The sequence below is a fragment of the Lepidochelys kempii genome, chromosome 8 (assembly GCF_965140285.1).
Source record: "Lepidochelys kempii isolate rLepKem1 chromosome 8, rLepKem1.hap1, whole genome shotgun sequence".
Lineage (NCBI taxonomy): Eukaryota > Metazoa > Chordata > Testudines > Cheloniidae > Lepidochelys > Lepidochelys kempii.
In genome coordinates this window covers 97,632,424-97,659,774 of record NC_136387.1, presented here as the reverse complement: position 1 = coordinate 97,659,774, position 27,351 = coordinate 97,632,424, and the positions used below count along the sequence as shown (strand labels likewise).

Sequence of the window (27,351 nt, the reverse complement as noted above, 5' to 3'; positions counted from 1 at the left end):
TTACACAGACCCAGATGTAAGTCCTGGAATATAAAAGCTGACCTCTTCCCTCTCGTGTCACCCTCAGCCCCACCTGCTTTGCAGTAAATGGGTTAGACTATTTCTGCTAAAGATACTCGGGGTTCAAGTTTGCTCTAAATTACATCTCTGCAACCCTCAGGGCAAAATGTAGCCCAAGAAACTGAAATTCTGTGCAGTAATATAAGCTTGAGGCTTTGCAGTCGTTTTATTTGTTTTCACTTATGGGTTAATAGGCCACTTAGCTCAAATTGTACCTGCCTATAAAAATGACTGATATTTCCATCTGACAGCTATTTCCATCCAGAAGAGTTACAGCAACAAGACATTAATCTTCTAAGCTTAATCATGCGTCAGATTAATCAGCAAAGTGACTCCCATTATCTTTATTACATTAGGTTTCAGGAAAGACGGCAAAGAAAAAAAATAGAACAAAAAACATTTTGAAAGGTAAAGAAGCACTCAGGATAAATCTGACCCAAATTTAGATTTGGCAAACATAATATTTCTATTGACATTAGGTTCCATAAAATATTTTCATGGATTGAAAAAAAATTCCCCTGGATTTTCTGTAAACAAACAAACAAACACTCTCCCTACAAGATTTGTAAGCAAAGCACTGCAGCAGTATTCTGGGGCATAAGGACCTGGCAGTGAAATTGACAGGGTACTTTATCATTGACTTCAGTAAGAGCAGGATTGCACCCTGGAAAGGATGATAGTAAATAAGAATGAAAATGACTATTCTGCTTTGTCGTAGCTGGCAGAAATATAAAAAAGTAAAAAAAAGCTTATCTGATTAAAAATAAATGAGATTTTTAAAATTATTGAATCTTTAGTAATGTTAAGTATGATACATAATTTTTTTTAAATATATGGTGAAAATTTCAGACTTGGGTATCTAAAGCTAGACATTTAAATGAAAGTGGACTGATTTTCAGAGATGTAGAGCTCCGGTAGCTCACGTGTAAGTCAATGGCCCTGACGTGGCACCTTGCAAATTCATGCCCAGCTATGCAAAATGTGTGTAAGGTGGTTCCATGGCTCTGAGGGAATGGGGAATTCAGATCTGGTTTTGCTGCACACTCACTTTGCACAGGTTTAAACAGCTACACAAGATGCAAGCTAGTGGAAAGTGAGGCCCTATAGGAGCCACTGGTGCTCAGCGCCTCCAGAAATGGGGCCACTTTGACTTAGGTGCCTAAATATGGGTTTAGGTGCCAAACTTTAGCACCCAAGTTTTTTTAAAAACCTACTGTACAATTTTTAACTAATCCCTTTAACTAAAAACAGCTCTCTCTCTTAAGGAATTGACTGAAGAGATATCTGAGCCATTAGAAATTATCTTGGAGAGCCATGGAGGATGGAAGAGATCCCAGAACCCTGAAGAAGAGCAAATATAGATCTATGTATAAAAAGGGAAATGAGGACAACCCAGAGAATTATAGACCAGTCAGCTTAACTTCAGTACTGGAAAGAGAATGGAGCAAATAATCAAGTAATCAATTTTTAAGCACCTAAGAGCTAATAAGGCAGTAAGTAACAGTCAACATGGATTTTTCAAGAACAGAATCATGTCAAACCAACCTAACATCCTTCTTTGACAAGGTAACAAGCCTTGTGGACGGGGAAAAGCAGTAGATGTGATATATCTCTACTTCTGTACAGGTTCATCTACACTTAAAATGCTTCGGATGTGCAGCTCTAGTACTTCATGAAGACAATACCTATGCTGAAAGGAGTTCTCCTGTTGGTGTGGGTAATCCACCTCCCCAAAGGGTGGTAACTTGTCTACACTGGGGGATAGGTCAGTTTAACTGTGTCGCTCAGGGGTGTAGATTTTTCACACCCCTGAGTGGTGATGTTATACTGACCTAATTTCCTAGTGTAGACCAGGCCTAACGCTTTTTATACTGTGTCACATGACCTACTTATAAACCAACTAGGGAAACATAGCCTAGCTGAACCTACTATAAGGTGAGCCCAAAACTGGTTGAAAAAGCATGCTCAGAGAGTAGTTATCAATAGTTCACAATCAAGCTGGAAGGGCATATCAAGCGGATTCTTCAGGGATCTGTCCTGGGTCCTGTTCTATTCAATATCTTCATAAATGATTTGGATAATGGCATAGAGTACACACTTATAAAGTATAAGGAGCTGGGAACTAGAAGCCAGGTCTGCAAAGTCTGGGACAGCTGATATTCACACAGTGCAACCAGAAGGCCATGCAAAGGCACAGCCAGGGAGCACTATGGAGAGTATGAGCTGCAGGAAGTACTGCCCAAAAGGTCCTGAGTGGCAGTACCCTGCAGCTCTCTGATTGGCCAAGTGCCATATTTAACCTCAGGGGGTGCCCGAGGAAGTTGTCTGGTCAATCACACAGACTTTGGCCGGCTGCAGTGCCAGACTTTACTTGATCTCTGATCTCCAACTCCAGCCTGACTGCAACCCTGATTCCTGCCTCCTGATTCTAGCCTGGTACTACCTCTGCTCTCCAGGCTCCAGTCCTGGCCTGACTCTGACCCTGACTCTTGCAATTCCTCCAACTCCTGCCTGGTGACCTACTTACTGTCACTGATGGGCAGACCTCAGCCCAGGTGTGACCGCTGGGCAGGACTGCCTACTCCCTGGTCTCTTATATAAAGTTTCTGGACCATACCAAGCTGGGATGGGTTGCAAGCACTTTGGAGGGGGGAAGAGGAAGAGTGCGGGGGTAGGGCTATGGTTCGGGAACTGCTGGCCCCCACTTTTAGGCACTCCTGACTTCAAGTATGTAAAAGGTTATTACAAAGAGGAGGGTGATAAATTGTTCTTAACCACTGAAGATGGTACAAGAAGTAATAGGCTTAAATTGCAGCAAGGGAGATACAGATTAGACATTGGGAAAAACTTTCTAACTGTAAGGGTAGTTAAGCAGTGGAACAAATTACCTAGGGAGGTTGTGGAATCTCTGTCACTAGAGGTTTTTAAAAGCAGGTTGGATAAACACCTGTCAGGGATGGTCTAAATAATACTTAGTCCTGCCTCAGTGCAGAGGACTGGACTAGGTGACCATCAATGCCCCTGCTATTCCTACATTTCTATGATTCTTTCTTCCTCTCTCTTTCAGGATTTTATAAAGGTGCCTATTACCTAAGGTCCGGGCAAAATGAATGAGCGGAAAGCTCATATCACACAGTTGTTTTCCTTTCAGTTAACCCTGGACAGGGTAGCGTGACTTGTATATTCGTATTCTGTATGCAGTTTTTTTGTGTCTGTGTCTCTCTGTCATTGTTCCTATGGGAAGACGCCTAACTGAGGCCTGGTCTATACACACAGTTGTACTGTTCGACTAAAGGTGTGATTTTGTACTGATTTAGTTAAAACACTGTCACTTTGTGAGTGGACACTTAGTTTAAACCTGGCTTATATCAGTTTACCTTGCTTGGGTAAATATACAGGCACAAGCTAAACTATTACCACATTTTAAACTGATACAAGAACATACACACAAAAGCGGAATCTGTTGAATGAACTGATTTAATTTACACTGGTTTAATTTACATGTTGTCAAGCCCTAAGCCCTGGTCTACACTAGGAGTTGAGGTCGAATTTAGCAGCGTTAAAACGATTTAACCCTGCACCCGTCCACACAACAAAGCCCTTTTTTCGACTTAAAGGGCTCTTAAAATTGATTTCTTTACTCCACCGTCAACGAGGGGATTAGTGCTGAAATCGGCCTTGTTGGGTCGAATTTGGGGTACTGTGGACGCAATTCGACGGTATTGGCCTCTGGGAGCTATCCCAGAGTGCTCCATTGTGACCGCTCTGTACAGCACTCTCAACTAAGATGCACTGGCCAGGTAGACAGGAAAAGGCCTGCAAACTTTTGAATTTCATTTCCTGTTTGGCCAGCGTGGCAAGCTGCAGGTGACCATGCAGAGCTCATCAGCAGAGGTGACCATGCAGAGCTCATCAGCAGAGGTGACTATGATGGAGTCCCAGAATCGCAAAAGAGCTCCAGCATGGACCGAACGGGAGGTACAGGATCTGAATGCTGTATGGGGAGAGGAATCCATGCTATCAGAACTCCGTTCCAGTTTTCGAAATGCCAAAACATTTGTAAAAATCTCCCAGGGCATGAAGGACAGAGGCCATAACAGGGACCCGAAGCAGTGCCACATGAAACTTAAGGAGCTGAGGCAAGCCTACCAGAAAACCAGAGAGGCAAACGGCCGCTCTGGATCAGAGCCCAAAACATGCCACTTCTATGATGAGCTGCATGCCATTTTAGGGGGTTCAGCCACTACTACCCCAACCGTGTTGTTTGACTCCTTCAATGGAGTTGGAGGCAACACGGAAGCAGGTTTTGGGGATGAGGAAGATGATGATGATGAGGTTGTAGATAGCTCACAGCAAGCAAGCGGAGAAACCAGTTTTCCCGACAGCCAGGAACTGTTTCTTACCCTGGAGCTGGAGCCAGTACCCCCCGAACCCACCCAAGGCTGCCTCGCGGACCCGCCAGGCAGAGAAGGGACCTCTGGAGAGTGTACCTTTTTAAATAGTATACATGGTTTAAAAGCAAGCGTGTTTAATGATTAATTTGCCCTGGCATTTGCGGCCAGTACAGCTACTGGAAAAGTCTGTTAATGGGTCTGGGGATGGAGCGGAAATCCTCCAGGGACATCTCCATGAAGCTCTCCTGGATGTACTCCCAAAGCCTTTGCAAACGGTTTCTGGGGAGGGCAGCCTTATTCCGTCCACCATGGTAGGACACTTTACCATGCCAGGCCAGTAGCATGTAGTCGGGAATCATTGCAGAACAAAGCATTGCAGTGTATGTTTGCTGGCGTTCAAACAACATCCGTTCTTAATCTCTCTGTGTTACCCTCAGGAGAGTGATATCATTCATGGTCACCTGGTTGAAACAGGATGCTTTTCTTAAGGGGACATTTAGAGGTGCCCGTTCCTGCTGGGCTGTTTGCCTGTGGCTGAACAGAAAATTTCCCCGCTGTTAGCCACAGGGAGGGGGGAGGGGTTAGCCACATGGTGGAGGGAGGCAAAATGCAACCTTGTAACGAAAGCACATGTGCTATGTATGTAATGTTAACAGCAAGTTTCAGAGTAACAGCCGTGTTAGTCTGTATTCGCAAAAAGAAAAGGAGTACTTGTGGCACCTTAGAGACTAACCAATTTATTTGGTTACAGCTCACTTCATCGGATGCATACCGTGGAAACTGCAGCAGACTTTATATACACACAGAGAATATGAAACAATACCTCCTCCCACCCCACTGTCCTGCTGGTAATAGCTTATCTAAAGTGATCATCAGGTTGGGCCATTTCCAGCACAAATCCAGGTTTTCTCACCCTCCACCCCCCCACACAAATTCACTCTCCTGCTGGTGACACCCATCCAAAGTGACAACTCTTTACACAATGTGCATGATAATCAAGTTGGGCCATTTCCTGCACAAATCCAGGTTCTCTCACCCCCTCACCCCCCTCCCAAAAACCACACACACAAACTCACTATACTGCTGGTAATAGCTCATCCAAAGTGACCACTCTCCCTACAATGTGCATGATAATCAAGGTGGGCCATTTCCAGCACAAATCCAGGTTTGGGGGGGGGGGGGGGTGGAGGGTGAGAAAACCTGGATTTGTGCTGGAAATGGCCCAACCTGATGATCACTTTAGATAAGCTATTACCAGCAGGACAGTGGGGTGGGAGGAGGTATTGTTTCATATTCTCTGTGTGTATATAAAGTCTGCTGCAGTTTCCATGGTATGCATCCGATGAAGTGAGCTGTAGCTCACGAAAGCTCATGCTCAAATAAATTGGTTAGTCTCTAAGGTGACACAAGTACTCCTTTTCTTGTTAACAGCAAGGTTTACCATGAAAGAGTGTACCCATTGTTCTATAAAATGGGTCTTTTTAAATACCACTGTCCCTTTTTTTTCCCTCCACCAGCTGCATGTGTTTCAAGGATCAAAGGATCTTCTCCTTCCCAGAGGCTAGTGAAGATCAGAAGGCGAAAAAAACGCACTTGCGATGAAATGTTCTCTGAGCTCATGCTGTCCTCCCACACTGAAAGAGCACAGATGAATGCGGGGAGACAGACAATGTCAGAGTGCAGGAAAGCACAAAATGACCGGGAGGAGAGGTGGCGGGCTGAAGAGAGGGCTGAAGCTGATAGGTGGTGGCACCATGATGAGAGGAGGCAGGATTCAATGCTGAGGCTGCTGGAGGATCAAACTAATATGCTCCAGCGTATGGTTGAGCTGCAGGAAAGGCAGCAGGAGCACAGACTGCCGCTACAGCCCCTGTGTAACCAACCGCCCTCCTCCCCAAGTTCCATAACCTCCTCACCCAGACGCCCAAGTACGCGGTGGGGGGGCCTCTGGGCACTCAGCCACTCCACCCCAGAGGATTGCCCAAGCAACAGAAGGCTGGCATTCAATAAGTTTTAAAGTTTTAAACTTTTAAAGTGCTGTGTGGCCTTGTCCTTCCCTCCTCCACCACCCCTCCATAACCCCCTGGAGTTATCCCCCTATTTGTGTGATGAATTAATAAGGAATGCATGAATGTGAAGCAACAATGACTTTATTGCCTCTGCAAGAGGTGATCAAAGTGAGGAGGGGAGGATGGTTAGCTTACAGGGAAGTAGAGTAAAGCAAGGGTGGGGGGTTCATCAAGGAGAAACAAACAGAACTTTCACACCGTAGCCTGGCCAGTCATGAAACTGGTTTTCAAAGCTTCTCTGATGCGCACCGCGCCCTCCCGTGCTCTTCTAACTGCCCTGGTGTCTGACTGAGCGTAACCAGCAGCCAGACGATTTGTCTCAACTTCCCACCCTGCCATAAACGTCTCCCCCTTACTCTCACAGATATTGTGGAGCGCACAGCAAGCAGTAATAACAGTGGGAATATTGGTTTCGCTGAGGTCTAACCGAGTCAGTAAACTGCGCCAGCGCACCTTTAAACGTCCAAATGCACATTCTACCACCATTCTGCACTAGCTCAGCCTCTAGTTGAACAGCTCCTGACTACTGTCCAGGGTGCCTGTGTATGGCTTCATGAGCCACAGCATTAAGGGGTAGGCTGGGTCCCCAAGGCTAACTATAGGCATTTCAACATCCCCAACGGTTATTTTCTGGTCTGGGAATAAAGTCCCTTCCTGCAGCTTTTGAAACAGACCAGAGTTCCTGAAGATGCGAGCGTCATGTACCTTTCCCGGCCATCCCACGTTGATGTTGGTGAAACGTCCCTTGTGATCCACCAGTGTTTGCAGCACTATTGAAAAGTACCCCTTGTGGTTTATGTACTCGCCGGCTTGGTGCTCCGGTGCCAAGATAGGGATATGGGTTCCAACTATGGCCCCACCCAGGTTAGGGAATCCCATTGCAGCAAAGCCATCCACTATTACCTGCACATTTCCCAGGGTCACTACCCTTGATATCAGCAGATCTTTGATTGCGTGGGCTACTTGCATAACAGCAGCCCCCACAGTAGATTTGCTCACTCCAAATTGATTCCCAACTGACCGGTAGCTGTCTGGCGTTGCAAGTTTCCACAGGGCTATTGCCACTTGCTTCTCAACTGCGAGGGCTGCTCTCATCTTGGTATTCTTGCACCTAAGGGCAGGGGAAAGCAAGTCACGAAGTTCCATGAAAGTGCCCTTACTGATGCGAAAGTTTCGCAGCCACTGGGAATCATCCCAGACCTGCAACACTATGCGGTCCCACCGGTCTGTGCTTGTTTCCCGGGCCCAGAATTGGCGTTCCACCGCATGAACCTGCCCCATTAGCACCATGATGCCCACATTGCCAGGGACCGTGCTTTGAGAGAAGTCTGCATCCATGTCCTCATCACTCTCGTCACCGCGCTGACATCACCTACTTGCCCGGTTTTACTTTGCCAGGTTCTGGTGCTGCATATACTGCTGGATAATGCATGTGGTGTTTAATGTGCTCCTAATTGCCAAAGTGATCTGAGTGGGCTCCATGCTTGCCGTGGTGTGGCGTCTGCACAGAAAAAAGGCGCGGAACGATTGTCTGCCATTGCTGTGACGGAGGGAGGGGCGACTGACAACATGGCTTACAGGGTTGGCTTACAGGGAATTAAAATCAACAAAGGGGGTGGCTTTACATCAAGGAGAAATAAAAACAACTGTCACACAAAATGGCCCCCTCAAGGATTGAACTCAAAACCCTGGGTTTAGCAGGCCAATGCTCAACTCAATGAGCTATCCCTCCCTCTGGTATTTCAGGCAGGACTGAATCTCCATTGAACTTTTCAAGGTGCCCCTGACAGACCTTACCGAAACGATTGTCGGCCGTTGATTTCACGGAGGGAGGGAGGGGGGAGCAAATGAATACAAAACAAATCTGGTGTATTTCTTGTTTTGATCCACTCCATCTATCTTTTACATCTCTGGCTGGCAGCAGAAGGTGCAATAGGACTACTGGGGGGGCAGTGTGAGAGCCTGAGTGAGTGTCTGATTGGCTGCTAGCCTGCAGGGGGCGGGCAGTAGGGTGTCTGTTTGTTTGCGACAGGGAAGCCTGGCTGTTTAAAAATAGCCAGAGCTTCGCGAACCAGCTGAGCGGCGGAGAACCAGCTGAGCAGCGGGGACAGCAGAGCAGCACACAGCAGGAGTTTGCCTGGGAGTTCGCCTGGAGGGAGCCCAGTGAGGCTTACGTCTTGCAAACTGCTCTGAGGAAGCTCATAGTAGGAAGGTGATATGGAAGGGGGGGGTTCAGCTGTTGTGACCTGCACTGGATGTGCCATGTTTGTCTTTCTTCCACAGGACAGAAGCGACTTTGTCTGTACAAAGTGCAAGCTGGTCTCCATATTGGAAGAGAAGATTGAAGGTCTGGAGCAACAGATAACAACCCTGCGTTGCATACGGGAAACTGAGGATTTCCTGGACGAAACTCAGGATAGGCTTCTAGGGGCACAAAGCTCTACAGATATAGAGCAGGTTGCACAGAGGAGCCAAGAGGCCAGTGAAGAAGCTTGGCAACATGTGACCTCCAGAAGAGGTAAGCGGAATGTCCGGGTTCCAGTAACACAGACACAGGTAACTAACCGCTTTCATGTTCTCTCCACAGGTATCGTTGCGGAGAGTGGACCAGATGATATGTCTGGGGCGAGAAAGCAGAAGGAGACTCCGCTGGTTGGAAGGCATGAGATGCGCTGTCCTGAGGTTGGGGGTTCCACGACCACCACCCCCAAGAGGAGAAGGCGGGTGGTGGTGGTCGGGGACTCTCTCCTCCGGGGGACTGAGTCATCTATCTGCCGCCCTGACCGGGAAAACCGAGAAGTCTGCTGCTTGCCAGGGGCTAAGATTCGTGATGTGACGGAGAGACTGCCGAGACTCATCAAGCCCTCGGATCGCTACCCCTTCCTGCTTCTCCACGTGGGCACCAATGATACTGCCAAGAATGACCTTGAGCGGATCACTGCGGACTATGTGGCTCTAGGAAGAAGAATAAAGGAGTTGGAGGCGCAAGTGGTGTTCTCGTCCATCCTCCCCGTGCAAGGAAAAGGCCTAGGTAGGGAGCGTCGAATCGTGGAAGTCAACGAATGGCTACGCAGATGGTGTCGGAGAGAAGGCTTTGGTTTCTTTGACCATGGGATGGTGTTCCATGAAGGAGGAGTGCTGGGTAGAGACGGGCTCCATCTTACCAAGAGAGGGAAGAGCATCTTTGCCAGCAGGCTGGCTAACCTAGTGAGGAGGGCTTTAAACTAGGTTCACCGGGGGAAGGAGACCAAAGCCCTGAGGTAAGTGGGAAAGCGGGATACCGGGAGGAAGCACAGGCAGGAATGTCTGTGAGGGGAGGGCTCCTGCCTCATACTGGCAATGAGGGGCGATCAACAGGTTATCTCAAGTGCTTATATACAAATGCACAAAGCCTTGGAAACAAGCAGGGAGAACTGGGGGTCCTGGTGATGTCAAGGAACTATGACGTGATCGGAATAACAGAGACTTGGTGGGATAACTCATATGACTGGAGTACTGTCATGGATGGTTATAAACTGTTCAGGAAGGACAGGCAGGGCAGAAAAGGTGGGGGAGTAGCACTGTATGTAAGGGAGCAGTATGACTGCTCAGAGCTCCGGTACGAAACTGCAGAAAAACCTGAGTGTCTCTGGATTAAGTTTAGAAGTGTGTGCAACAAGAGTGATGTAGTGGTGGGAGTCTGCTATAGACCACCGGACCAGGGGGATGAGGTGGATGAGGCTTTCTTCCGGCAGCTCACGGAAGCTACTAGATCGCATGCCCTGATTCTCATGGGTGACTTTAATTTTCCTGATATCTGCTGGGAGAGCAATACAGCGGTGCATAGACAATCCAGGAAGTTTTTGGAAAGCGTAGGGGACAATTTCCTGGCGCAAGTGCTAGAGGATCCAACTAGGGGGGGTGCTTTTCTTGACCTGCTGCTCACAAACCGGGTAGAATTAGTGGGGGAAGCAAAAGTGGATGGGAATCTGGGAGGCAGTGACCATGAGTTGGTTGAGTTCAGGATCCTGACGCAGGGAACAAAGGTAAGCAGCAGGATACGGACCCTGGACTTCAGGAAAGCAGACTTCGACTCCCTCAGGGAACGGATGGCCAGGATCCCCTGGGGGACTAACTTGAAGGGGAAAGGAGTCCAGGAGAGCTGGCTGTATTTCAAGGAATCCCTGTTGAGGTTACAGGGACAAACCATCCCGATGAGTCGAAAGAATAGTAAATATGGCAGGCGACCAACTTGGCTTAATGGTGAAATCCTAGCGGATCTTAAACATAAAAAAGAAGCTTACAAGAAGTGGAAGGTTGGACATATGACCAGGGAAGAGTATAAAAATATTGCTCGGGCATGTAGGAATGTTATCAGGAGGGCCAAATCGCACCTGGAGCTGCAGCTAGCCAGAGATGTCAAGAGTAACAAGAAGGGTTTCTTCAGGTATGTTGGCAACAAGAAGAAAGCCAAGGAATGTGTGGGCCCCTTACTGAATGAGGGAGGCAACCTAGTGACAGAGGATGTGGAAAAAGCTAATGTACTCAATGCTTTTTTTGCCTCTGTTTTCACTAACAAGGTCAGCTCCCAGACTGCTGCGCTGGGCATCACAAAATGCGGAAGAGATGGCCAGCCCTCTGTGGAGATAGAGGCGGTTAGGGACTATTTAGAAAAGCTGGACGTGCACAAGTCCATGGGGCCGGACGAGTTGCATCCGAGAGTGCTGAAGGAATTGGCGGCTGTGATTGCAGAGCCACTGGCCATTATCTTTGAAAACTCGTGGCGAACCGGGGAAGTCCCGGATGACTGGAAAAAGGCTAATGTAGTGCCAATCTTTAAAAAAGGGAAGAAGGAAGATCCTGGGAACTACAGGCCAGTCAGCCTCACCTCAGTCCCTGGAAAAATCATGGAGCAGGTCCTCAAAGAATCAACCCTGAAGCACTTGCATGAGAGGAAAGTGATCAGGAACAGCCAGCATGGATTCACCAAGGGAAGGTCATGCCTGACTAATCTAATCGCCTTTTATGATGAGATTACTGGTTCTGTGGATGAAGGGAAAGCAGTGGATGTATTGTTTCTTGACTTTAGCAAAGCTTTTGACACGGTCTCCCATAGTATTCTTGTCAGCAAGTTAAGGAAGTATGGGCTGGATGAATGCACTATAAGGTGGGTAGAAAGCTGGCTAAATTGTCGGGCTCAACGGGTAGTGATCAATGGCTCCATGTCTAGTTGGCAGCCGGTATCAAGTGGAGTGCCCCAAGGGTCGGTCCTGGGGCCGGTTTTATTCAATATCTTCATAAATGATCTGGAGGATGGTGTGGATTGCACTCTCAGCAAATTTGCGGATGATACTAAACTGGGAGGAGTGGTAGATACGCTGGAGGGGAGGGATAGGATACAGAAGGACCTAGACCAATTGGAAGATTGGGCCAAAAGGAATCTGATGAGGTTCAATAAGGATAAGTGCAGGGTCCTGCACTTAGGACGGAAGAACCCAATGCACAGCTACAGACTAGGGACCGAATGGCTAGGCAGCAGTTCTGCAGAAAAGGACCTAGGGGTGACAGTGGACGAGAAGCTGGATATGAGTCAGCAGTGTGCCCTTGTTGCCAAGAAGGCCAATGGCATTTTGGGATGTATAAGTAGGGGCATAGCGAGCAGATCAAGGGACGTGATCGTTCCCCTCTATTCGACATTGGTGAGGCCTCATCTGGAGTACTGTGTCCAGTTTTGGGCCCCACACTTCAAGAAGGATGTGGATAAATTGGAGAGAGTCCAGCGAAGGGCAACAAAAATGATTAGGGGACTGGAACACGAGTTATGAGGAGAGGCTGAGGGAGCTGGGATTGTTTAGCCTGCAGAAGAGAAGAATGAGGGGGGATTTGATAGCTGCTTTCAACTACCTGAAAGGGGGTTCCAAAGAGGATGGCTCTAGACTGTTCTCAATGGTAGCAGATGACAGAACGAGGAGTAATGGTCTCAAGTTGCAGTGGGGGAGGTTTAGATTGGATATTAGGAAAAACTTTTTCACTAAGAGGGTGGTGAAACACTGGAATGCGTTACCTAGGGAGGTGGTAGAATCTCCTTCCTTAGAGGTTTTTAAGGTCAGGCTTGACAAAGCCCTGGCTGGGATGATTTAACTGGGAATTGGTCCTGCTTTGAGCAGGGGGTTGGACTAGATGACCTTCTGGGGTCCCTTCCAACCCTGATATTCTATGATTCTATGATTCTACTAGCCACCCTCATCTCCTGGCTGCTCGGCAGAAGACGGTGCAATAGGACTGCCGGCAGGACTAAAGAGAATGACCTGGTCGAGTCACTCCTATTTTAGTCCCTGTGCCCATGTCTGCCCAGGCGCTCCTGGCTGACCTTACCGAGGGGACCAGGAGCACCTCGGACATGATGACGATGGTTATCAGGCCTATTGCACCGTCTGATGCCACAAGGCAATGGGTTGCTGCTGTGTAGCAATGCAGTTCCATGTCTGCCAGCACCCAGGAGACATACGGTGACAGTGAGCTGAGCGGGCTCCATGCTTGCCGTGGTATGGCGTCTGCACAGGTAACTCGGGCAAAAAGGCGCGAAACGATTGTCCACCATTGCTTTCATGGATGGAGGGAGGGCCTGACGACATGTACCCAGAACCACCCGCGACAATGTTTTTGCCCCATTAGGCACTGGGATCTCAACCCAGAATTCCAATGGGCGGCAGAGACTGCGGGAACTGTGGGATAGCTACCCACAGTGCAAAGCTCCGGAAGTCGACGCTAGTCTTGGTACTGTGGAAGCGCTCCGCCGAGTTAATGCACTTAAAGCATTTTGTGTGGGGACACACACACTTGAATATATAAAAACGATTTCTAAAAAAAGACTTCTATAAATTCGACCTAATTTCGTAGTGTAGACGTACCCTAAGACTAGCAATTCTCACTATGCTTTCTCCAAAAGCATTCTTTCCTCTGATCACAGATTGCACAGGATCTATTCAGAGTGTGCAACTTGCAGTTCTGAAGTAAATTGCTTTCAAGAGTACTCAAAATACATGACATTTAACTTGGAGAATAGTGAAAGAAGCTGTCCTCTGATATACTTGGCATTTTAATAATTTGTGTGCCTCTGATGTAACTGAGTCAGAAGAAAGCTTCACAGTTCTTAGCTACAGCTATGGGCGGGGGTGGTGGTGAAGCTTCTCCTTGGGTAGGCTAGCTCCCTGTCCCACCTCTTCTTCCTGCAGCCCCCCCACACTCCACCCCAGGCCCCACCCTCCCCCACTCAGTCCCCTCTCCACTCGGCCCCCCCGCTACTGCTTGGTGCTTCCCTCCTCTCATCCCCCTCCCCAATGAGGACCCCTGCCCACCACTCCCCATGTCCCTCCTCTCCCCCACCCCTCATGAGGCCCTCACCACTCGCGCTCTCTGCGTCCCTCCTTTCCTCCACCCCACCTCTCCCCCGAGACCTCCGCCACTCACGTTCTCCACATCCCTCTGCATCCCTCCTCTCCTCCATCCAGTGGGAAGGTGAGGAGGGACGTGGCGAGCGGCGGGCCGGGGGGTGTTCTCGCAGGGGAGGGGAGCGGAGGACACAGGGGGCGGGGGGGTCTCCTGGGGGATGAGGGGGGAGGAGAGGAGGGATGCGGTGTGTTGAGGGATGTAAGGGGTAGAGTGAAGGAGAAGAGGGACACATCAGACAGCGGCAGGTGCCTTGTGGAAGGGAGGGGAATAGGCGGAGCACAAAGGGGCCACCACGGCCCAGGCATCTGGCAGCAGCAGCTGCGCCAGGGAAGGCTTAGCCTCCCCAGCCTACTGTACCCATGGCCCATGGCTACAATAGTACAGTAACCCTGAAAATTATTTGGGAAACCAGTGACTAAAGATGCCTACAATGAGGAAGGCACAGATTAAGAAGCCTGGTAATTGTTCTGCTAGCCTTATAACTGCTTCATGCTTTAGCCATATAGTTAATTCAGATACAGTCCAAATCATATCGCATGTTCTGCTCATGACCTCCGATCCTATTAAGGGTGAAATCTTCTCCATTAATAAACCTGTCCATATGCACTATGGGGTAGCATTAAGCACGTCACCCTTACTTTAAGACTGGTAGCACAGAGATGTATCACAAGAAGGTATTTCTAGTTTAATGAAAGATACCGCAATTCACATCTGCACTAATATATGAAAAGGTCGCTACACACAAATTGTGATTAATGGAAAGAAGGCCACTGGCTTGATGGAAAGAGCGTGATGGTTATGCAGAAGAATTAGGTTTTGGCAGAACCTTTAGATTTGTCTGCCAAGGGGCTAGCATTACAGAAATGATTTTTAGTTGCTGGAGGGTGGCTCGGGAGAGTGGGTGAGGTTTATGTGACTACTGAGTGATGTCATGGTTTGGGAGGTGGTTCTTGAGGTGCACGTGGAGGGAAAAACGATGTGTGACTGCCTGATGGGGGCGAGGGGTTCAGCCATATCAAGAATAAAATGGTGGCTAAAACCAAACAAGTTGGGGGAAAGCAAAGTATTAAAGACAAACTACTATACTGTGGCTTTTAGCTTCCAGCCCACATTGGGAGATGCCAAAGAGGAACATTCTAGAGGCAGCCTGGCTGACTCAGCCAGAATTCCTCCAGGGCACTGGAAAGCGAATGCTTGAGTAAGGATTGTTAACAACTTTTTACAGGGTGCAGCCCAACCCCTGGTGCTGACTCAGTTCCAGCAAAAAAAAGCCTAGCCCCCATACCCCTCTTTTCTTGTCCACCACCACCTCCTCCTCACGGTTCATGGCAGAGGCCAGTGACTCGGGCTCCTCAGAGGTATCCGTGGTGCAGATGTGTGTGGTGGTGGGGTCTCTTGAGGATGCGATGCAGGTCTTTGTAAAAGCAGCAGGTCAGTGGCTTCGCACCAGATATATTGCTGGCCTCCTTGGCCTTCTGGTATGCCTGCCACAGCTCCTTGGCTTTCATGCGACAGTGCTGATAGCCCTTATCATACCCCTTTCTCCTGCATCCCCTGAGCAATCTTCTCATAGATGTCAACATTTGTACAGCTCTGTTCGGATCTGTGCCTGTACAACCTCTTCTCCCAGCAGGCCCAGGAGATGCAGTATCTCCTATCTACTCCAGGCAGGAGCACGTCTGGAGCATGTAGCCAGCATGGTCAGCTGGGGACTTGCACTCAACAATGGAGATCTGCCAGGTATGTTTGCCAAGCTGGGCGATCAAGAAAAAGAATTTCAAAAATTCACAGGGGTTTAAAGGGGAGGGAGGTCTTTCAGTCCTCATGACCTTTGGGCAGTGGAGTTCACAATGGTGACCAGAATGGTCAGTGTGGGGCATTGTGGGACACATATGCAGTGGTATGATTCTACAGATGACCTAAGGAGATCTGAAGTGTGGGCGTACAACTCCAGAATGAAATTCTCTAAATATCGGTAGTTGGGATTAGTTGCCCAAGATGCCCATTAGACGTTTGGAGCTGTGAGTGGTCACCTGAGAATGCAAAAGTGAAACTATTAATGGGAGGAACTGTCTATTAGCTCAAGGTTCCACACGTTTCCAGTGATATGATTCATACCTCTGCTTCTGAGTTTAACACAAGTAATTAAGTAAGGAGTTCCTCATTATTTAGGCATAAATCAGCCGTAGTTTCTAATCAAAATTGTGTTTAACGTGCCTTGATGGAAATGATTCTTTAGTGTTTGAAGGTTGGACAACATACGGTTATACAGATGGGAAAGTGATGAATAGCTTCTAGTAATACATGTGCTTTCTGAATAATTATAATGACCTTGAGATCTCATAAACACTCATTATTAAAGAGAACTGTTATTCAACAGAAACGTGAATTGAACTTGATTCTGACAGCTAATACCAAAACTATCATATTTCCACTGCCAGATAATTTCAGAACAAGTTTTGATGTGCTTTAATGGTGATCATTTAGGGAAACTGTAAAAGTCACATACATGTCTCGATCCGACTTCAGCAAGGTCACTAAAAGCCCTGCAAATCATTCTAGATTCCTTAAATCTTTGGGCTGCCTTTTTGCAAACTGACAAACCCTTTCAACTATATGACCCATAAGCAGTAAGAGAAGAAAAAGGAGTGATTACAATAAGCTGTTTTAGAGATTCTTTGGGCTTGCTCTCTCTGAAGAGGGAAAAGACCTAGCTCTATTGTCAAGCTCTATATTTTCTGAGTGAAAGCTGTTCTAACATTGAGCTGGGTATACATTCTAGTACCAGATTATATTTCAGCCATTTATATAGAAGACAGAAATAAAATCAGCATTTTCTCAATGTCAGTTTCAACTTGCAAGCCCAAAGACAGATACTATTTTTGAGCTTAAAATGTGATTGACCAATGCCTTTATATTTTTCATTGCAAAAGCCGAACTATTTCCAAAGTTTATAATTAAAGAGCCAGATGTAAATCGGTGTAGCTCTACTGAAGTCAATGAAGCTACACCAATTTATACCTGTTGAAGATGTGGCCCAGAAACTAGTTTTAGAGTTAAACCCTCCCATTCCCCAACAACACTAATTTATTATTCCCCCATTCCCCTCCACCGTACACTGAATACAGTTTTAAGTCAGAATTTAAAAAAAATCCTCCATACAGCTGAGCACCATCTTACCTGGGCTCTTTGCTGAGGATGTGGCAGCACTGGACAATTAGTCAGTCAGTGCCTTGGGTTTTCAAAGCTTGCTCTCAGCCACTTTGCAAATAAAAGGCCTTGAACTGGTCACTGAGGAGCTGTAAATGAAGGAGCTGTTTGGGCTCCTGATGCCAATGTTCATAAGTCTCCATTCACTCGAGCCTCACCAAACCCTATGTTGTGGTGTATAAATAGTGTTGGGATTTTTTAGAAGGGATATAACCTTGTATGCTTTAGGGCATAAACCAAGCAATCTGAGAGGGGTTAGGGAGAAACTGAGCAGATTATTCCACAGCTGTCCACCAAGAGGTTTTTTAACCTTCCTCTGAAGCATCTAGCACTTGCTGCTTTCAGTCAAGTTATTGGACTAGACAGACCCTTGGCAGACCACAACCCCCAACAGTTCCGGGTCTCATGGGACTCTCCCATTTTGACCCACAAACCCCCCTGTCCCAGCTGAAGCTGCTCCTGTCTCACAGAGCTGGCTGGGTTTGGCTCCCCACCCTGGGAGTTGCCACCTGACCGCGACGCACGTGCTCACCCAGCACTGTTCAGGTTTGGCCTGACCCCCAGCCCCATGCACTAGGGACCAGGTTGCAACCCCTGGATTAGAGGGCCAAGTCCAGACAGCCCCATGGGACAAGAGCCGCAGAAGTTGCCGCTATGGGTTGAGTGTGAGGTGGGCTCGCTCTGCAACTCCCTCCCACACACTGAGGCCTTTCCCAGGGCACCCCTCCCACACACACACACAAAGGCATCCCATCCCTCTCCCCTAGGGCAGGACCTGGCATGGGTTGATGACCCGGCACCCCATCCATCCCCAGCAGTGACCGGATATTGTATAGGTTCCCTTTTGACTGCACTTTCCAATTGAAAATCAGACACCTGGCAACCCTAACACTGGGCCATCTCAGAATGATCAGCATATTTTTAGGAGCAATAAAATAGCTCCAACAGGAGCAGGTAATATACATTTGTCTCCTCTGTGCTGTTGCCTCCTCCTGAATATAAGTTTGTTTGCCACAAGTTGTTGTCACCTTCCCTGGTTGTGAAAAAACATTTTCAAAGGAACACAAAAGAAGAGATTGTCCAATCTCTAACTCTGCTCACTGCAACACATGCATTCCTTGTACATAAGGCCTATTAAAGGCTAAAGATATTTTTTGTGAGAGCCCCTTGTGAAAGTATTGAAAGTTATACTCTACTCTGTTACACTTTCAGGACTCTTCCCTTCCCAGCTAAGCTAAGGTGCTTCAAATTGCCATGAAGCATATATTGAAAGGTTCAGTATTATTTTTCCCCCATTAATACTGTATTTGGGTCTTAGGCAACTTTAACCACATGCACACTCAGTACAGCAATGATAATGGTTCACTAAGGTTGCAGTGAGTGTAATGGAACTGAACCAGGCACCACAGCTGAAAATTGGTAAGACCAATTAACCTTTTCCATAGAGTTCATAAAGGTTAATTGGAAAACCTCAGCTAAAGTTTTCAAAACCTATGTCACAGAGGAACCCAAGTTCCATTTTCAAAAGTGATTAGGCTCTTAAATGCCTAAAACACATTTGAAAATGGGATTAGGTGCTTTTGAAAATTTTACCCCTATTCTTTAGTTTTTACCCAGGTTATAACAACATTTGGCTGTGTCAAACTGGCCTATAAAAGCAGCATTTAACTGGGTTGAATTGGCTTTATAGGGAAGAACCTCAATAACCCATAAGTGTCATGTATTAATGTATATATTTCTTTGCTGTGAACAAGAGCTTTAAAAATCTACTACTGGAAATAAAATCTTTTACAAAAATTAAAAAAAAAAAACCCTAAAGGGACTAGCTAGTGGAGTTGTGCAACTTTTCCTCAAGCACAATTACACAGTGAAACATTTCTTCTGAATTTCAAATGAATGATGAAGAACTTAGTAATACAAAGCAATTGCAGGGGGGGTAAAGAAATTACTCCCAACCCACATGAAACAGTCAACAGGCATTGGTGAAGAGCTAACTGGCTTAACAAAAATTAAAAAGAGGGATAACAATAATTTGTTCCATACCAGTCCTGCACTGCATTGAACGACTCTTCACTGGTGATATCATACATCAGGATGAACCCCATCGCGCCTCGATAATAGGCTGTAGTGATAGTCCTATATCTCTCTTGTCCAGCAGTATCCTAAATACAAAATAAAAGTAGTTAGGCTTTGTGGCCCGGGTCTCAGAAATAAGAACTACAAGTTAGGGTGCTACACCCATATTTAGGCAACTAAATTAGTTGAAAATGCTGAGTACCCAACAGCTCCCACTGCAGTAATTGATTTCTGTTTATATTTTAGTATTAATTATGTTTCTGCATTAACTAGGTTCTGATAGTTGTGTTTTGACATGTGTCCTGTTAAAAAAATAAGGGAAAATGTCAACCCTTTAATTGCTGTTCCCTGCCACACGCTCTGTGCAGCAGCAGAATGTGGCAGAGTTCATTGAATGTCAACACTTCCAAGCAGATGGAAACGGGACAGCAGTCAAGGGCTATTCTGTGTAAAGAGCGTATACAAATTTAGCACTGATGAGAGAGTGAAATCTTCGGTTTAGCCACAAAGTGGATGCTGCAAGTGCCTCTTATGAAAGTGCTGTTTAAAACTGTACTATGTGAAAACACACTAGGAAACCTTTAGTGCAGAGGTTCTCAAACTGTGGTCCACGAGTTCCACTCAGGTGGTCTGCAGGTAGTTCCCTCTAAGGTGCGCACCTGGGCAGCTGCACGCGAGAGAATGAAGGGCCACCCACCTAATTAGTGGAGCCGTGCAGGCGTGGCTCCACTAATTAGGTGCCTGGACCCTGGAGAAGATGCACATGTAAGGTGAGGTGGTGGCCTTGCGGGGAATTGGGGGCAGTGGGGTGAGAAGACGGGGTGGGGAGAATTTGGGATGTGCAGGGCTGCGGTGGCCAGAAAAAGAGGTGACTTTCCCCAGCTCGAGTGCTGTGGCTTCCGGGGAGAGACCCCACTCCTTCCCAGCCCCAGCTCAGGGGCTGCCGCAGCAGGGGAGAGAGGACACATCCATCTCATTAGAAAGGTCAGACTACTGATATTAAAATACGAGTTGTGTGCTTTTATTTGTAGAACAAAAAAAGTTAATTATTACTACTTTTTTTTATATAGCGCTTTTATCCAAAGTGCTTTACAATAGTTAGCTAACGGTACAAACAACATTTGGAAAGATCATTAAGTGGTCTGCCGAGACCCTCAGCACCCCAACCCTCTGCCCCAGCCTGGAGCCCCTCCCACACCCTGAACCCCTCATTTGTAGCCCCAGCCTGGAGCCTAGGGCAAGACCCGAGCGTCTGCGCCCCTCTGCGGGGCTGTGTGTGGCCCGTGACTGATTTTTTTCTGTGGGTCAGTGGCCCGGATAGAAAAAAGGTTCCCACGCCTGGTCTAACAGCTGCTTTCTTTGTCTCTTCAGATGCAGTGAATGCGATGGGTAGGGAGGGGTGTGTGTCTTGGAGTGACTGTCCCTCCTTTTTATAGTTTCAGTCCCCCTCTTGAAAAACATTTCCAGCTGAGAACCGGGAGACAAAGAGACGATGTAGAAGGATATTCCCTGCTTTTTTTTTCACCTGTTTGAACTTCCTTTGTTTGCCCTCCCTGCATAATGACTCTGCTTACTGCTTCAATGCAAATTAAGGCAAACACACATTCCTTCTTTTGTTTAGGATAAACCTGACTTCTGCCTGGGTAGGGCTGTGGGGTTTGGAACATGTGTTAACAGCATACAGGATAATCTTGTAACTTCACACAGAATGTTGCTACACATATTTTACCAGGACAATACTGATCAGGAAATTATGAGTTTCCAAATGATACCTTACAATGCATGCTTTGTACAAAGATTATTAAAATAGTATGTAGGGTATGAATACAGGGGCGTATTCTGTCATGGTGATATCTAAGGTGCAATGGACCTGGGGTAAGTGACTGGTCCTTTGGAACTGGGAGTAACCTGAATATTGCTGTCACTCTTGGTGTAAGGGACCATCTATCACAAAAATAAACTTACCTGGGTGATAAGATAGACCAGGGAAATGCTGGAAATGGCCCACCTTGATTATCATACACATTGTAAGGAGAGTGATCACTTTAGATAAGCTATTACCAATAGGAGAGTGGGTTTGTTGGGGGGGGGAACCTGGATTTGTGCTGGAAATGGCCCACCTTGATTATCATACACATTGTAAGGAGAGTGATCACTTTACATAAGCTATTACCAGCAGGAGAGTGGGGTGGGGGGAGAGAAAACCTTTTGTAGTGATAAACACCCATTTTTTCACGATTTGTGTGTATAAAAACAAACATCTTCTGTATTTTCCACAGCATGCATCGGATGAAGTGAGCTGTAGCTCACGAAAGCTTATGCTCAAATAAACTAGTTAGTCTCTAAGGTGCCACAAGTCCTCCTTTTCTTGTTGTGAATACAGACTAACATGGCTGTTGCTCTGAAACCTGTCAAGACAGACCAGGGTACCCAAGGAGACTGTCTGTTACTTGATGTTAAGGCTGTTTTAGTGCCTAACAAATTTACACTTGATAATTCACTGGTGAAATCTAAACACAGAACTCACAGCCAGTTTGGGGTTTGTGCCCTGTTTCCTAAAAGCCTGCCCTGAAGTTGGTACTCATACTCTTGAGTCACTGCAGGCAGCCATACCATCTGATGCCTATTAGGTGAGTGTAACAACTTTTACTCACCACTGAGGTGGCCTAGATTTAACTGAGCGCCTCGAGCTGAAAAGGTCTATAATTACCAACCTACTAAATATTCCATCCCTTCGGATGAAGCAGGTATAGTACTCAAGTAAATAAAATATCTTCCATTTGGGAGGTATTATCTATGATTTGCACAAATGTATTTCATCCATCTTTCAGCAAACAGATGCTCCGAAATAGCTGTAGGGAGACAAGAGCCTTATCTTCAAAGCACACACTCAGTGTAATATATTGATTGCTGCAGTTACTCTTATGGATAAGCAGTTCTTAAGTGAATGGTGGGGTACAGTACTCAGCCTCCACACTCTAACTTTTAAAAAAGGCCTTTTATGCCACTGGTTTAAAACATGATTAGCAAAGTTTCCTTCCCTTAGTCTTGGAGAAAAATGTCTAAGGATATGTCTACACTGCAATAAAAGACCCACAACATGGCCACAGATGACCCAGGTCAGCTGACTTGGGCTCCCAGGACTCGGACTGCAGGGCCTCAAAGCTGCAGTGCAGATGTTTGGGCTCAGGAAGGAGCCTGAGCTCCAACAGTCCACAAGGAGGGAGGGTCTCAGAGCCCAGGCTCCAGCCTGAGCCTGAATGTCTACGCTGCAATATTTATCCCCGCAGCCCAAGCCTTGCAAGCCCAAGTCAGCTGACCTGGGCTCCGAAACTCAGTGCCACGGGTCTTTTAGCGAAATGCAGATGTACCCTAAAAGGGCTTTATCAACTCTGCAACTTCAGCAGAAAAATTCAGAGACTGGTTGAAAGAGTCTTTGCAGAATATAGTTTAAGGCAAATAAATCCCTCTGTACAGAACTCCTTCAGAGATGTAGGACCTGATTCTAATCTCACTAGCACTGATTTGAATCAGGAAGAGCTCCACTGAGTTCAATGGAGTTACACCAGTATATAACTGTTATAAGTGAGATCAGAATCAGACCCAACATTTTTGAAGTCCCACTTCCCATAATTTCAATATACACAACCGTGGTGCTTGCATCTGCTCAGGAAGGGCTAAGATGCTGGCTGCCTAGCACGCAAGTCTTACTGTGAAAGGGTAAACAAAAACCATTAACCACTGGTATTCTTCACCAGGGTGTTACAGGGTGTTCTCTGGAGGAGGAAGGCTCATTTAAACAAGTTCCTTGCAGCTTCCCGATGGTGTTTGGCATTCCCCCACGGAGCCATGCAGTCCATGAGAATATCTACAGTCCTAGCCCAGAAATAGCTCCTCAGTGGAGAAAGCTACACCAGAGGATCCTTCTCTCCCCCTAAGGGTAAGTCTACACTGCATGCTTCTTTCAGTGGTGTGTAGAAGGCTGCACAGTTCCCTGCCTAATGCTGTGATGTCCCCAGCAAGCCAGTCTGCCGAAAAAGGCCAGTCCCTGTGCTTTGCTTTCTCTCCAAGAGCTATGAACAGTGTATTGCCAGCAGTTACAACTTGCCAGACTCCTCTTCCTAAGCCGGTATGTTTATCCTTAAGGTAAAAGCATTACAGAGAAAACAATAGAAGTCCCTATACGCATGCTAAAAGCTTACCAGGAGTCACCTACCCGTTTTATGAGGCCCTAGTAGGCCAAAGTCTTTCCACCTCTTCTGCAAGGGTTGGGGCCCCCCCTTGGACAGGAGGTCCTGTCCATTTACTGGATCAGAAAGAAGGTCCTGTGTCAGTTAAAGCTCATCCTTTTAGACCAAAAGCCCTTTCTTTGTCTCCTAGTCACCACTCCAGGAGGCAGTTCCTCTCTAGAGTTGTTCAGTCTCAGCCCTAGTCTACACTTAAAAATTATATATCAACCTAGCTATGTCACTCAGGGCTGTAAAAAATACAGCGTGCTGTAGTTAGGTCGAACTAACCAACCCCTAGCATAGATGCAGGTAGGTCGACAGATGGAAGAATTCTTCTGTCGACCTAGTTACCACCTGCCAGAGAGCTACATTAACTACATGGATGGAAAAACCCTTCTGTCGATGTGAGAAGTACCTACACTACGGCGCTGTGGCTGTAGGATAGACATGGCCTCAGTGACTCACCTTAACCATCCCCCGCTGGTAACCCTCCCCCATGGAGTAGAACACAATCATACATAAACCATTCATAAATCTAATACAATGGCCCCCAAGATACTGCATGCAGTATCTATCATAATTGGATTTCTTTATTCTGCATTTGTAGCAATTCCCCGCCGCACCCTGAGTTTAAAACACAGCAAGCCCTTATATGTAACTAAGCACCTAAGTTTATTGTTTGGGAGAGTCTTCTAATGAAGGGACAAAATAATGAATACTGATTGCTTTTTTGAGTTGCCTGCAAGACCTTTAGATGGAATATAACTAAGCAGATTAAAAGACAAGGGAAGCAAGTACATGAGGTACAGGCAGAGATCAGCACAAACAATGTCGTAGCGCTAATTAACAGCCTGGGAAGAACAGCCTGAGCCTTCAGTGTCCAGAAGTCTGTTTGGCTGTCCCTGACTAGGAATCAGATAGCTTTTTATAACTAGGCAAAGAAGTGTCTTAGCAAGGCACATTAATGCTAATAACTAACATGTCTGGGTTCTCTTGCAATAACACATGAACCTTCCCTTGACATTCAACTAAGTTTGCTATATGCAAAAGAACAAACAAAAAATCCTGTTACATGGGACCTTCGAACAAAAATGTGAAGGCTCTTACAATACCTGTGCCATCAAAAGTTGAGCATGAGTCACGGGGAAAGACCCATGACCCAAATGCGTTTGCATGGAGTTCTTGTGACAGATGCCCAACTACTCACATGATCCAATTCTTAACTATTCACGATAACATTAGCATATCCAGAATTTTTTAAACCTGCATTAACAGAAATAGAAAGCCAAGGACAACATTTAAAAGGGTCATCATGCTTAAAGTTTTAGGCCCCAATTTCATGCTTTTTTATTCAGGTTTGAAAGTGAGAATTCTCATTGATTTTCTTCTTTTGACAACTATTTCTGACCACAAAGAATTTAAAAGAAAAGTGCAATTTCTCATCTGTATCAGGCTCAATCTAATCTAAGCACACACATCACTTTTGTCCTAGAGCATGTGACAAACAGCTTAGTAAAAAAAAAATTAAAAGAAGGATCAGACATCTATATGAATAAAAGATTGATCAGCAGTTCAACTGCTTGGATACAATCACAAATGTTTACATTTCCAGTCCACTAACCCACTGATTTCTCTTCATTTGGATCCCTCACAATGATGCACTTCTGCCTTGAGTCAATAATATAAAATATATTTTTAGAACAAAAATGCTAGTTCTTCCCTCCTCTGGGTTTTCCAGCACATTCTGTCCACTCTATGTCTGTCTTCGACTGTAAGAGATTTTGGGCAGGGACTGACTGTGTCTTAGCACAAAGCACACTGTTGGTGCTTAACACACAACAACGACAGTCATCACTGCATCAGGACATCAGCTGATCTCCAGCTAGGGTGAAGAGATTTCTGCCCTCCCCCACCCAACTGGATAGCATCACATAGTGAGATTTATAATATGGCTTTTTACACCTTCCTTTCAATGTTGTTGTTGTTGGAGACAGGATAAGGGATTGTATGGCCCAGCGATGCCACGAGTGACAAGTTATCTGACATCTAAGCATCTGGTGTGAAACATCTGACTCCTTGAAATCATAGTTTGATTCCCAGAAGAGTTCCCTTAGCCCCTAATCCTTTCAAGATAGGCAAACTGAGTTTGTGGAAAAGGGTGAGCCCTTTGGCGATTCCATACCGATATCCAAACAGAAACAAGTGGCTGGCTTATAGAGTCACTATTTATGGGGTTCTGGGACACTGTTTACTTGTTGTCCTTATATTCAGGCACAATGGGCCAAATTCAGACCTGCTGTAAGCAGAAGCAACTCTGTTGACATCTGTGAAATTTCATCTCCTTGTACAAAATCTGAATTTGACCCAACTATATTCACACAGACATGGTGACTTGGTCCAGCCACATTAATAGGGGGTTCTCATCCATCACAGGCTCTTTGAGGTCACATCTTGGAATGAATGTCCTCCATAAAGTTATGGAATGAGGAACCATGACAACTCCACTGCTGGAAATTTAAACTGTGTCTTGTCCCACTGTGCTGCTGAAGTTCAGGGACTGAAAATCATCATGGGCCAAGGTTTTTTTTCCTTTTCCCAGGAAAAATTATCTTTAACTGTGAATGCCAGATTTGATTTTTTTTTTTTTTAGGTGCGGGGGAAAAGGGCTATTGGTTGTAGCAGATCCACCGCCATTAGTCTTCCCTGCTCAGCAACTTGACACTACCACCATGGAACTATGTGCTTTTAACCTTGTTTCTTTGCTGATGCTGATTTGATCCCTGCAGACCTTCCATCTTCTTCATGAAGAGAGTAAAGTAGTTGGCTGATCTGTAGGGACTTGGTGGCTATTTATGGCAGTCCTTTGTATTGTATTGTACTGTATTTTATATACTCTCACACACACACACACACACACACACACACACACACACACACACACACCCCTAAGAAAACAAATTTAAATTTTTAAACATATTGGAAAAAATTAACACTGAAAGGCCTTAACACACTTAAATGTACCTCTGTGCTATGGGTGTGTGTGTGTGTATATATGTAAATATACACACACCTATACATACACACACACACACACATTATATTTCATAGGGTTATATACAGATTTTATCAGCATGAATCTGAGATAGCTGTAATTACATAGTTCTTCCCAACAAGTATTTTGTTTGTGCAATTTATCACATAGTGGCCATTACCCTATATGCAGTATATTATCTTCTTATACATATTAGCACTTACATAGGAATTTTAACTCATTCCACCTAAATTCCCTCTGTAGCTTTAATTGGATATGATTTTTAAATTATTTTCTTTGTCTTAACTGTTATGTAGTGTTGGTGTACACGGTTAAATAGTTGCAGTGTTCCACTCTAGAAGTTTCTGCACTTCAGCATGGTGGATGATGGGATAAGATTTATATAATTTTTTTTTCTTTACAAAGGATACTATGTGTTAAAGGCATCAAGAAAGGTGCTAAGCAAAAGTCACTGCTGAGACAAAAAGGAAGTTTCGAAAATATTAGGCAGTGAGAGAAGAGAGCTCAGGCTGCCCTATGAATCACTAAGAAATTAACAATAAAAGTAATAATGTTGATGAGCATTGATCCTATTGTTCCTGCTGGCATCCAAAAATAGAATTAAACAGGAGAGCAAGATGAGTCACTGGTTACTATGGAGGAGATATGACATCATGAAATGCTTGTGAAGCTTAGTTCTCTCTCATTTCACCTGCTGGCAGGAGCAAATTAACTCTGGAGTTTAGCTCCCATTAAAACATTCCAGGTCAAAAGACAGAATTAACCATGTTATTTCTCTCTCATTACCTAGTATTCCCATTGACCATGAGTCACTGGAACCTACTTGAGTG

The 27,351-nt window shown here is 45.9% G+C and overlaps 1 protein-coding gene across 5 annotated transcripts in view; it reads right to left on the bottom strand.

The window, feature by feature from the left end:
- RAB3B (RAB3B, member RAS oncogene family) overlaps positions 1-27,351 on the bottom strand; it is a 133,709-nt gene that overhangs the window by 21,922 nt on the left and 84,436 nt on the right. For all 5 annotated transcript variants that reach the window (XM_073357743.2, XM_073357745.2, XM_073357747.2 and 2 more), the window contains one exon: positions 19,208-19,326. In XM_073357743.2, the coding sequence (XP_073213844.1) occupies positions 19,208-19,326 (119 nt within the window). The remainder of the gene's footprint in view (positions 1-19,207; positions 19,327-27,351) is intronic.